Source organism: Callorhinus ursinus, unplaced genomic scaffold (assembly GCF_003265705.2).
Source record: "Callorhinus ursinus isolate GAN/ISIS: 27379988/994484 unplaced genomic scaffold, GSC_fseal_2.0 scaffold100, whole genome shotgun sequence".
Taxonomy (NCBI): Eukaryota; Metazoa; Chordata; class Mammalia; order Carnivora; family Otariidae; genus Callorhinus; species Callorhinus ursinus.
Genome location: NW_027397162.1, coordinates 14,867 through 27,583, shown reverse-complemented (window position 1 = coordinate 27,583; position 12,717 = coordinate 14,867). Strand labels below are relative to the sequence as shown.

The following is a 12,717-nucleotide window of genomic DNA, read 5'->3' as shown; positions in this document are numbered from 1 at the left end:
TCACAGTCTTGGGTCATTGACCTCTCGTCTCCTGATTGAAGATCTGCCATGGCCACGAGATTCCAAACATAACCGAAAGGCAAAAGAAAAACTAGGGGAATATGTTTCCCATCTAATAAACAATGAGTTCATTTCAATCAAGAACAAAATCTGAATTACCCATGGGAAAAGTGAACAATGTCTACGAGAAAACAAGTCGTCAAAGATAAATGATAAGTGACTGGTAACTCACATGACAAGATGGTCCACTTTATCAGTAAACCAAGAAGTGCAAATTTAACAACCCCATCACTTGATTCCTAGAATGACAAATACTTAACAAATGTTTCTATGTGTTCCCGTGAGTAGAGATAGATTATGGATACAGAGATATTCATAGCATCTTTGTAATGAAAGAAAAATCAGAAAAACCCATTATCCATCCAAAATGGATGGATTAAATACATTATATTCATTCTGAGATAAACAGTGGGGCTATTGAATAAAAGGAAATAGATTTATATCTTTGACATGGTGATATGGCCGATATATATATATTAAATAAAAAATTAAGACAGGGCTTTTTCTCAATCCCTTCCCCATCCCTTTGCTACTAGCTATTACCTATCTGTATTCCTTTTTTAAAGATTTTATTATTTATTTGAGAGCGAGTGCATGCACACATGAGCGGGGGGAGGGGCAGAGGGAGAGAGAGAGAGAATCAAGCAGACTCCCTGCTGAGTGTGGAGCCTGACCTCACCACCCTGAGATCATGACCAGAGCAGAAATCAAGAGTTGGATGCTTAACCAACTGAGCCACGCAGGCTCCTGACCTCTCTCTATTAACAGTGCCTTAAAAAAAAAAAAAAGATTTTATTTATTTATTTGAGAGAGAGAGAGCGCACACACGCACACATGAGCAGGGGGTAGGGGCAGAGGGAGAGGGCAAAGCAGACTCCTTGCTGAGCAGGGAGCCCAACACAGGGCCCCATCCTGGACCCTGAGACCACGACCTGAGCTGAAGGCCTAACCGACTGAGCAACCCAGGTGCCCCAGTAGTGCCTTTTAATAAATAGAAGCTTTCAATTTTGGTGGAGTCTAAATTATCAATATTTAAATTTAGTTATTACTTTTTACATCCTAACAAAATTTGCCTACATCCTAACAAAATTTGCTTATTTCCTGGTCACAGAAAACCATCACCTAGAAGGTTTATAGTTTTAGCTTTCTAATTTGTGTGTATGACGCCACTCAAAAAATGTGCGTGTGTTTATGTGTGTGATATAAGTTGAGCTTTATTTTTTCCTACATAATCCAGTTTCACCAAAATGATTGTTGGAAAGACCCTCCTATGAAATTGCATTGGCAATTTTCTCAAAAATCAGATTGAGCATAAAAATGTGGCTGTTTCTTTTTTTAAATATTTTATGTAAATTCAATTTAGTTAACATATAATATAGTATTGGTTTCAGGAATAGAATTTAGTGATTCATCAGTTGCATATAACACCTACTGCTCATTACATCACGGGCACTCTTTAAAGCCCATCACCCAGTTACCCCATTCCCCCACCCACCTCCCTCCAGCAACCCTCAGTTTGTTTCCTAGAGTTAAATCTTTTACGGTTTGCCTCCCTCTGTGTTTATCTTATTTCATTTTCCTTCCCTTCCCCTGTGTTCATCTGTTTTGTTTCTTAAATTCCACATGTGAGTAAAATCATATAATTGTCTTTCTCTGACTGACTTACTTCACTTAGCATAATACCCTTTAGTTCCATCCACGTCGTTGCAAATGGCAAGATTTTATTCTTTTCGTTGGCTGAGTAATACTCTAGTGTGTGTGTGTGTGTGTGTGTGTGTGTGTGTGCGTGTGTGTGTGTGCGTGTGTGTGTACCACGTCTTCTTTATCTATTCATCTGTCAGTGGACATGTGGGCTCTTTCCATAGCTTGGGTATTCTTGACATTGCTGTTATAAACATTGGGGTGGAGGTGCCCCTTCTTTTCACTACATCTGTATCTTTGGGGTAAATGCCTAGTAGTGCAATTGTGGGGTCATTGGGTAGCTGTATTTTTAACTTCTTAAGGAACCTGCACACTGTTTTCAGAGTGGCTGCACCATTGCATTCCCACCAACAGTGTAAGAGGGTTCCCCTTTCTCCACATCCTCACCGATACCTGTTGTTTCCTGACTTGTTAATTTTAGCCATCCTGACTGGTGTGAGGTGGTATCTCATTGTGGTTTTAATTTATATTTCCCTGATAACGTGGCTCTATTTCTAAACTCCTTATTTATTCTCTATCAATCTATTTGTTTATAATTTCACCAATAGGAGTTTGTCTTGATTACTAGAGTGTTATTGCAAGATTTAATGTCAGGAATTCTAAGTTCTCCCACTATGTTCTTTTTCAAGATAGTTTTGGTTCTTCTAGGTTCTTTACATTACCATACAAATTGTAGACTCGGCTATGCATTTTTGTAAAAAATGCCTCCTTAGATTATAATTATGATTGGATTGAATCTAGACATCATTTCGGGGCAGAATTGACGTTTTTGGCAACACTGAGTCTTTCAAATCATAAATATGGTATACCTTTGCATTTCTTTAGCGCTTAAAAATTTTTTTGAGTGTAGTTGACCCATGGGACATTAGTTTCAGGTGTACAACATGGTCACTGCCCAAGTTCAGACATCATGCTGTGCTCACCCCAAGCGTAGCTGCCACCTGTCACGATACAACCTATTCCAGTGTCATCGGCCACATTCCCTGTGCTGTACCTTGCATCCCCGTGACTTACCCATCCCATCACTGGAAGCCTGCGCCTCCCACTGCCCTTCATCCATATTTAGCACTTTTAACCTTTAGCTGTCCTGTCAGCCATGTTTCGGATTTTTTACTGTGGGGGTCATGTGTATCTCTCCTTCCACTTATTTCCATGTATTTAATGTTTTCAGTACTTTTGTATACCTAATCGTTCTGTAAATTGTATTTTCCAATTGCCATGTCTAGTATTTAGAAACAAAACTGGCTTCTGTGCCTTTGTCCTGTATCCTACAATCTTTGTAATCTCATGTATTAGCTCTAATATGTGTTTCGTAGATTCCTTAGGATTTTCTGTGTGAACAATCATGTTACCTGCAAATAATAGTAATTTTCCTTCTTTTTTCCAATTTTTATACCTTTTCTTTCTCTCTTCTTGGATCACGTGTATCTACACACCCAGCCCTATGAGCTGCAGATCCACGAGTGCCGAGTGGGTTCCTGTGGGGCTGCTTCTGGTCCTGTTGACACAGACACTGGGCACAGACTGGAGATGGTGTGCTCTCCAGTGACCCTGTGTGGAGCTCATCAGAGCCTGTAGCAGTGGCTGGAGCAAGAGGGGAGTCTAAGAGGCTCGTAAAGGGCAGCACGATGCAATCTGCTGCTGTTACAGATGCCCCAGATCTCAGCACCTCAACATGCTGAGACTTCTGTCTCACCTGCACCATAATTCTGTGCAGCTTGCCAAGGGGTGCTCTCCCTCCTGCAGTTGCCCAGGGACCCAGAGTCTTTCCTTATAGCACCCGTTGTCCTCCAGGGCCTTGAGGCTCCCCGCTTAAAATTTTGTCTGTAGACAGGCAGGGAAAGAGAGAGGGAGAGGAAATGAGAATGAGGCATCATCCAAGGTTTGAAGGGCCAGGTCTGACATTTATATGCATCACCGTTGCCCACACTTCATTGGCCAGGAATGAGCCACATGGTCATACCGGTGTGCAAGGGGTGCTGGGAGATGTAGTTTAGCGGCATGCTCCTGATTCTGCCACATCACTGCTAAACACACGAATTGTACACGGAAAGGATAGTGTTATTTTTCATCTGTGAGTTCTAAAAAATGGAGACAATATGTATGTATGCGTGACCTCCATTTGACAGGTATCAATAATAGCAATCAATAACTACCACTTCCTGAGCTCCTAATACGTACTAGGAATCGTGGTAGGTGCTTTACGCGCATTGATTAGCTTAATCTTCATGAGAACGCTTCCAGGGGACCATCCTCATCACCGTTTTATAGATGGGGACACGGAGACTCAGGGAGGTCAGAGTCACACAACCTTCAAATGACAGATCGGGAATTCGAATTCAGATTCTCATGCTCCAAATTCCCAGGACACGTCTTCAACTTGGGTTGAGCCCAGGCATTCCATCAAATTCCTGGATACCTGCTGGGGATCAAGCCATGTTTACCTTAGCACACTTCTCCCTCAGGAGGGAGCAAAGGGCTAACTCCTGGTGTCTGGAAGAGCAAAAGTGGGTGAGAGCTTCTCTAAGGAGGTGCGGATGACCCTGGAGAGGAGTTAGATTTCATTGGGAGGGGAAGGAAAAGCCAGGCAAGCACACGCGCGAGCATGTTAAAGTGTTTCAATCCTCGTTCCCTTAGAGATGAGGGGAGCAGAGGACATACCGGAGAGAATGTGGTCACGCGTGAGCTCAAACATATTTTGTGTTGTTTATTGACTGCAGCATATTATAGACCAATGGTTTTACTGTTCCTCAAAGAATGCTGCGTTATGGTTGTGGGCGCATTACTTTTAAATCTATGTCATTTGATCACAGAAAAGGAGAAAAAAAAGGATAAAATTGAATTTGAGAGTTCTCCCTCCGAATTTGCACTGGGCATTCCAGGAACAGAGAGACCTATTTAGTGGGCAATCCATAGCCTAGACAGGAAAAGATGTGTTTCTTTTTTTTTTTTTTTTTAAAATTTTATTGCCATGAGAGTCCATGGACTCTGAGAAACCAACTGAGGGTTCTAGAGGGGAGGGGGAGGGGGGATGGGTTAGCCCGGTGATGGGTATTAAGGAGGGCACGTACTGCATGGAGCACTGGGTGTTACACGAAAACAATGGATTGTGGATCACTACATCAAAAACTAATGATGTAATGTACGGTGATTAACATAACATATAAAATAAAATATAAAATAAAATAAAAGATTTTATTTCTTTGAGAGAGAGAGTGAGCACAAGCAGGGGAAGGGCAGAGGGGAAGAAGCCAACTTCCTGCTGAGCAGGGAGCCCGATGTGGGGTTCAGTCCCAGGAACCTGGGATCGTGACCTGAACCAAAGGCAGACACTGAACTGACTGAGCCACCCAGGCACCTCGAAAAGATGTGTTTCATGCATAGAATGCTTCATGTGAAATACTAACTCAGGCAGCTAAAATATCCAGCAGGCAGTGGGGAAAGGATGTTTCAGTTTTCTCTATGAGCTGGGAGAATGTTCTATCTCTCTGTTTCTTGTCTTATTTCAAGCAGAGGTGATCTTGAAACACTTCTGAGAGCCTGAGCTCACACTCCCTCCTGCAATGTGTTCCCAAACCCCCAGGTGCCCCTTCTCTGAACACCCACAGGTTGCTCATCTCTCACTATAATATGTGTAAATGTGTGTTTCGGGGTCATTATCCCTCAGACTCCTAGGAGCAACTTGAGAGCAGGAATTACATCTCATTCAACGTTGCAATGCCAGTATCCCACTCAAATCCTCGCATCTGTTACGGGCTCCAAACTGTGTGAGGAAGGACTCGGGACCAACCGTAGCGTCAAGTCGCCTTCCCAAGCCCCAGTCCAATCAGGAAAAGTTTCACTTCCGTCTTCCCTCTAAACCCACAGAGATTAGGACAGCCCCCTAAGGTCTATCTCTTGGATTTAAACCGGACCTTCTGCTTGCAGCTGGATGTAAGGGCAGAGTTCTCTTGGAGCTCAGAGAACACAGGGGGGCCGAAATGGAGAGAGGCGGGTGAACCCATCGCTCAGGACAAAGACAGCTTCTTCCGGACCTCTCTGACGTCCTTGAATTGACTGGCCAACCCTTCAAGTCGCTGGCATCTTCACTCGTGTCCAGGGGCAGAAGCTGAATATTGTTGGCCCCCAGAGTCTCCTTTAGAAAAGAAAAGCAGGACCTGTGTCATGGTAGCTGAGAGGTAAGAAAACAAGAGCACTTGATTTGGGAAAGAAAAAAAGGGAAGACCAGAAAAGCTCTCCCTCCTACAAGTCACCTGTGGGGTGCTAAGCCCTACCTGGTGCCATGGAGACTACCTGAGATTTGATCCCCATGACAGTGTGAGAGGGTCCCCGCTGCAGATGAAGACAGGAGGGTCGGAAAGTCAGAGCCCTGGTCTAGGTCAGGGACAGAGCCCGGGCTGGAACCGGTTTCTGTCTGATCCCAAAGCCCTTCTCTTAACCGGAAGGACAGTATATTGTAAACTGAGGCTTCTAAAAGAAATGTATCGGGTCAGTACTAGCTTTAAAAATCACATGGCGTGGGCCGCCTGGGTGGCTCAGTCGTTAAGCATCTGCCTTTGGCTCAGGTCATGATCCCAGGGTCCTGGGATCGAGCCCCGCATCGGGCTCCCTGCTCGGCCTGCTTCTCCCTCCCCCACTCCCCCTGCTTGTGTTCCCTCTCTCGCTGTGTCTCTCTCTGTCAAATAAATAAATAAAATCTTTAAAAAAAAAAAATCGCATGGTGTGGCATGCCTGGCTGGTTCAGTCAGTGGAGGATGTGACTCTTGGTCTCGGGTTTGTGAGCTCAAGCCCCATGTTGGGTGTAGAGATTCCTTAAAAAAAAAAAATCTTAAAAAGAATCCCATGGCACAGAACACGAGAGAAAATATCAAAGGGAATCACATAGAATAAAGGTTTTAAGTGTCCTTTGTTAGATTTCTGTTTTATTTGTGTTGTGCTGTGTGTGTGTGTGTTTGTGTGTGTGTGCACCACTGTGAGGGGTAACAGCATGAATGTATTTCTTACCCGCATAATAGTAAAAACTCATGAGAGGACCTGCACTCTCTTTTCCTGCATCTAGATTGCTTGTACATAGAAAGCAGGCAATAAATGAAAGCCATCTTTACACAGTTTCTTCTTCATTCCTGATGGAAATATTGTTACCGTCCTTGTAATAGTTAACTCGGGTTTAGCGAGATTAAGAATCTTGCTCATGGATACACAGTGGGGTCATAAACTTCTCTGCAGGGGTGGAAACCAAGTCCACCATAACGACATCTTAGGTCCTTGGTGTTAGAGATCACAATTTATCTATTCTACAACTGGACATTTGGGATGTGTGCAGTCTTTTTTTTCTTTTTTGCTGGTTAAACAGTGTTGCTGTGAACAGTACTTACTCTGGATATATGCTTAGACATAGAATTTCTGGGACATGGTCACATCTTAAAACTTACTACGTTATGCCAATTTGTTTTCTGAAGTGAGCATACAATTCAGACTCCCAGCAAGTGTGTACAGAAGTTCTCATTATTAAACTTAATATTTTCAGACATCTATATTTGTGCCAATGCCATGGATGTAAAGTGGTATCTAATTTTGGTTTTAATTTCCATTTCCTTAGCTCCTAACGAGATTAACATATTTCCATGTTTCGAGTGATGAAATTCTTTGGTGAGGTATACTTGCAGGGCTTTTCCCCAATTTTCTTTCTTTTTTTTCCTTTTTCCTTTTTTTTTTTTTTTTTGAGAGAGAGAACACAAGTGGATGGTGCGGGGTAGGGGCAGAGGGAGTGAGAGAGTCTTAAGCAGTCTCCATGCTCCTGGGGAGACTAATGTGGGGCTCAGTCTCATGACCCTGAGATCATGTCCTGAGCCAAAGTCAAGAGTGGGATACCTGATGAACTGATCCACCCAGGTGCCCCTCCCCAATTTTCTGTGGAAGAGACTATTTTGCATATTAATTGACCAATTTCTTTGTAGATCCTACATAGGGATCCCTTGTCACTCTTATGTATTGCAGGAATATTTTTCCAGTTTGTGATTTTTAATTTTTTTGTAGTGATCGGATTTTCTTTGGGTGATTAGATTTTTACAATTTAAAGCAGCCGAGTGTTGAATTCTTTTCCTATACTCTTACAGTTTTCTATGCCACCAAGGCCATAAAAATATACTTTTATTTTGTTTTCTACAATTTCAGAGATTTGCACTTCACCTTTATGTTTTCTGTTCACCTGAAATTGATTTACATCATGTGGTGTGATGTATGGCTTCAGTTTCTTTTTATTTTCCTACACAAATAACTAGTCACCTAAAAACCATGTATCGAAAGGCCCATCTTCCTGCTTATCTTCAGTACAAGTTATGTCCTAGGCCAGTTTGTATACACGTGTGACGTGTTTCTGGGCTTTATCCCATTCTGTTACTCTGTGTCTGAGACTTAATTTTTTCACTGGGATGTTTAACTTGGACTACAACACCGCAGAGATTTAGAATACACTGGGGTGGAGATGGAGCTCCAGGGAAACAGATTTTGCTCAACGCTTAGCGAAAAGAAAATGAGTTTCTTTCCCTCTCACTTTGCCCATTCTTCAGCCACACTGGCTTTTACTTTTACTTTTGCATCCTCGGTGATGCTAAACCCCCCTTCCTGACCTAAGGTTTTTGCACTTGCTTTTTCCTGTTCTGCCTCAAATGTCCTTCCATCAGCTCAATATTCAGCTCATTCCTCCCGACATTTCAACTATCCTGTTTTGCTTTCTCCTTAGCATTTACCCATTAAGATTTATTTCTATATTTGTCCTTTTGTTTGCTTCCTCTATTCCTCAATACCAAGAATATAAATTTTAAAAGTTCACAACCATTGATTTTGTTCACTGTTGGATTTCAGGCACCTTGTGCATAGTATATACTCAATAAATAGTTGCTATTTTATATATATGATAAATGATAAGTCAGAAATAAATCCAAATAGCATATTTTCTACATGCCAGTTACCTAAAAATCACACTGAATCCTGAGTTAATGACAGAGGCAAAGGACCCCTACTTCTATAACTCTGTCCTTTTGGACAAGGTACTCACTGCCTATGAGCCTCAGTATAGTTGTGTAGGAATGGATAAAACCATGCCATTTTTGTAGGGTTGTGAGCATTAATTGATCTCCATGTGTTTAAAAAGGGCAGTACAATGTAAGGGCACATAAATGATGTTAATACATGTATTTTCTTTCCTTAAAAAAAGAACATGTTATCTTTCTTGAAGGGGTCGTTTTTAGAAATATTCACGAAGGAAATTACTCATTGGTCTTTCTTAGAAAAACCATTATTGATGGTACTTTTCTCTAATAAGCAATGGCACATTTCCTCCAGAAATTCAATCAGTTAAAAGAGGTATACATCTCAGAATAAAGGAATTATGATTCTTCCTTTATTTAGAATAGTGCAGGCAACTGTTTAGATCCTGGGAAACTTTTCAAGAAGGAAGGAGGAAGGAAGAAATCCAACCTAGAGAAGACCACTTAAAGTCATAAAAAGAAAAGAAAGAACGATCATAGCTCTGACCTCCATTTTACAGAAAAGATAACTGAGGCTCATAAAGGTTGTCTTGCTGAAGATCACAGATTTGCTGAGTACAGGTGGAAGATTTTCAATTCCGGTTTTGCAACTTTCCAGCTCACCAGTCCTCCGGACAACAGTTAACCTACAGCATGTACCTTGGCTCTCAGGGCCCCTGATGCTTCCCTCTTTTACCATTTACTCCTGCCTGGATCATGGTGTCCGCTAACCTATTTCTTTCTCCACTTAGATGGAGAGGTCTCTGGAATTGGCCAATATGTCTAGAATCCAGGGGTTTATCCTACTGGGCTTGTCCGCCAGGCAAGGCATAAGGATTGGCCTATTTGCCATCTTCCTGACCCTCTACCTGCTGACCCTCCTGGAGAACACGCTCATCATCTACCTCGTCTGCAGTCACAGCAAGCTCCACAAGCCCATGTACTTCTTCCTGGGCAACCTCAGCTGCCTGGAGATATGCTACGTGTCAGTGACCATGCCCAGCCTGCTCGTGGGGCTGAGGTACAGTCCATGCCATGTGTCTTTCACTGCCTGCATAATTCAGCTTTTTTTATTCATAGCTCTCATTAGTACCAAGTGCACTCTCCTGGCCTCCATGGCCTATGACCGCTATGTGGCCATCTGCCGCCCACTCCACTACCCACTGCTCATGAGGCCCCAGGTCTGCCTGGGCTTGGCCATGACTTCATGGCTTGGGGGGCTGCTGGTCTCAGTGGTAAAGACATCTTGCATCGCCAGCCTTTCCTACTGTGGCCCCAAAGTCCTCAACCACTTCTTCTGTGATGTCTCCCCTCTGCTCAACCTGTCCTGCACTCACGTGGCCCTGACCGAGCTGGTGGACTTCATTTCTGCCATCGTCATCTTCTGTGGGTCCTTTCTTGTTGCTCTGGCCTCCTATGTGGCCATCGGGAGAACCGTGCTTCACATGCCCTCGGCTGCCACCCGCCGCAAAGCCCTCTCCACCTGCGCCTCCCACCTGGTGGTGGTGGGCATCTTCTATGCAGTGGTCCTCTTCATGTATTCCCGCCTTAGCCACATCAACTCCACAGACCTCAACAAAGTGCTGTCAGTCATCTACACAGTGGTCACGCCCACGTGCAGTCCCGTCATCTACTGCCTGCGGAACAGGGAGGTCCACACGGCGCTGCAGAAAACTCTCCACTCACGCTGGGTCTCTTCAACGAGAACTGACCTTTCCCACTCCTGAATTTAAGAGAACAAACTGATGGTCACCAGAGCGGAGGTGGGTGGGGGGACGGGTTAAAAAGGTGTTGGGGATGAAGGAGTGCGCTTGTCACGAGGAGCGCCGGGTGGTGTATGGAAGTGTTGAATCACTCTATTGTACACCTGAAACTAATAGTACACTGCATGTTAACTATACTGGAATTTGAATAAAAACTTAAAAAAAAATAAAACTGTCACAACCAAACGCAGACACAAGCTCAAAGGCAAAGAGAAACCTGGAGGAAAATATTTGCAATGAAATGTATGAAGATGTTCTTAAAATAAATGAGAAAAAATAGGAATGCTCTAAGCGAAAAACAAAATAAAAATGGTCATGAACAGGAAGGTTATTGAAGGAAAAATATGACTGATGGTCTACCAAAAAAAATGTGCAACCTCTCTAGTAAATTTAATCCGAAGATAGCAGTTTACTCCATGCCTCTTGAAAAATATTATGAAAAATACTATCATTCAAAACGTATGTACAAGAATGTTTATTGAAAAATTGTGAGATTTGGAATAAATATTATATATTACAAATTATTGGAAATAACTCAAATGCCCATCAACAGGATATTATTTAAATATATTACATTGTATCCACACTATGAAATAACACACATCCATTGAAGAGATTAAACTAGACCACTGATATCTACTAGAAACTGTGGTGGGGATGGTCTGTTGTTGAGTTAGAGATGGAAGAAGCAGTACATGAATTATGTCAACATTTTGTGAAACAGTAATGATAAAGACACTAATTACAATATTCAAGTTAGCACATACCTAGAAAGGGTATATACCAAACAGCTTTTAAGCGTGAGACCACAGGAGACCCATATTTTCCATTTTATATATTTGAATATTTAACAATAAGCTTGTATGAACTTTATAATTGAATAAATAAACATAGGAGAAAATAGAAATTCAAAGAATGACCTTCTATGGGATGACTTACTCATCACACTAGCGCATCTTAAATTTATTTTAAATTTACTTTTACTTTTCCCCACTTTATTGAGATATAATTGGCATTAACATTGTGTAAATTTAAGGTGTACAATGTGTTGATTCAATCCATTTATATATCGTGCATACTTTTAATTTTTAGTTTAAGTAATAAAAATTCATGTTGACAGTACCTCAAGGGAAATGAGCATGTTCTGGTGTTGTTTGTGACCATATAGACTGGTGCATTTTAGAAGGGTATTTTGTTAATAAATACAAAAAGTCTTGAGAATCTGAATGCCCTTGTATCCAGCAATTCCACTTTGGGAATTTATCTTGAAGGAAAAAAATGAAGGAAATGAGCAAAAACTGAGGTACAAAGATACCCATTCAGTACTGTTTTCACAAAGACAAATAGCCTAATAGCTTGGTTTTTTAAGTAATAGGAAAGGGCAATAAACATATGGAATGATGCTCAACCTTCACCACTACGAGAGACATGAAAATCAAAGTAATACGATGAATTTCTGCATAGCAAAAAAGAAATTGAGAAAACCCAGTATTGGTTGACGGAGGGGTGGGGAGGCACTCTCTAAGACGCTGTGGGAATGCAGATTGAGGTAATGTTTTTGTAGAACAATCTGCCAATAGTAATTCAAGTTTAAATTCACATACGCTTGGATACAGCAATTGCCATTTTATCTTTGCGCTATAGATACTGAGATAGTCGTTGATGCTCTTCATCAGTGATTCCAGCCCTCCACCTGCCAGGGACATGTAGGATTGCACTTTCTGGGTTCTTGGCGGGTGGGTAGAGTCCCGTGGGTGGGTGAAGTCATGTGAATGGTTCTGGCCAACCAGCAGTTATGTCACCTGCAGGCCAAAGCGCTGAGTCCCTGATGTGAGACCTCCTGATCTCTCTCTTCTGTCTTGCATTGTCTTGTCTTGACTCTGGCAAGTTTCAAAACAGTGGCTGCTTCTCCCACCTGAGTTCCTGACTGTGGTTAGCAGAATCCTCCCCACCTGCCAACCTTCACAGGACATGGGACAGGAGCAATTGATAAACATTTATTAAATTAAGTCACTAAGATTTTGGGGTTATTGTTGTCATAGCATTAACCAGTCTTTCCAGCAAAATACAAAACTATTCAGACATGTGGACAAAGGTAGCTAATCAAAGTCTTTATTGTAACATTTCTTGCAATAACCATAAACTAAAATTTACCTATATTTATC

At 42.1% G+C, this 12,717-nt stretch overlaps 1 protein-coding gene across 1 annotated transcript; it reads left to right on the top strand.

The window, feature by feature from the left end:
- The first annotated feature begins 9,541 nt into the window (after window positions 1–9,541).
- Window positions 9,542–10,516, top strand: LOC112806461 (olfactory receptor 6Z7-like). The gene has a single exon (XM_025848741.1). It carries the CDS (start codon window positions 9,542–9,544, stop codon window positions 10,514–10,516), a length of 975 nt encoding a protein of 324 aa, XP_025704526.1.
- Window positions 10,517–12,717: the final 2,201 nt, after the last annotated feature.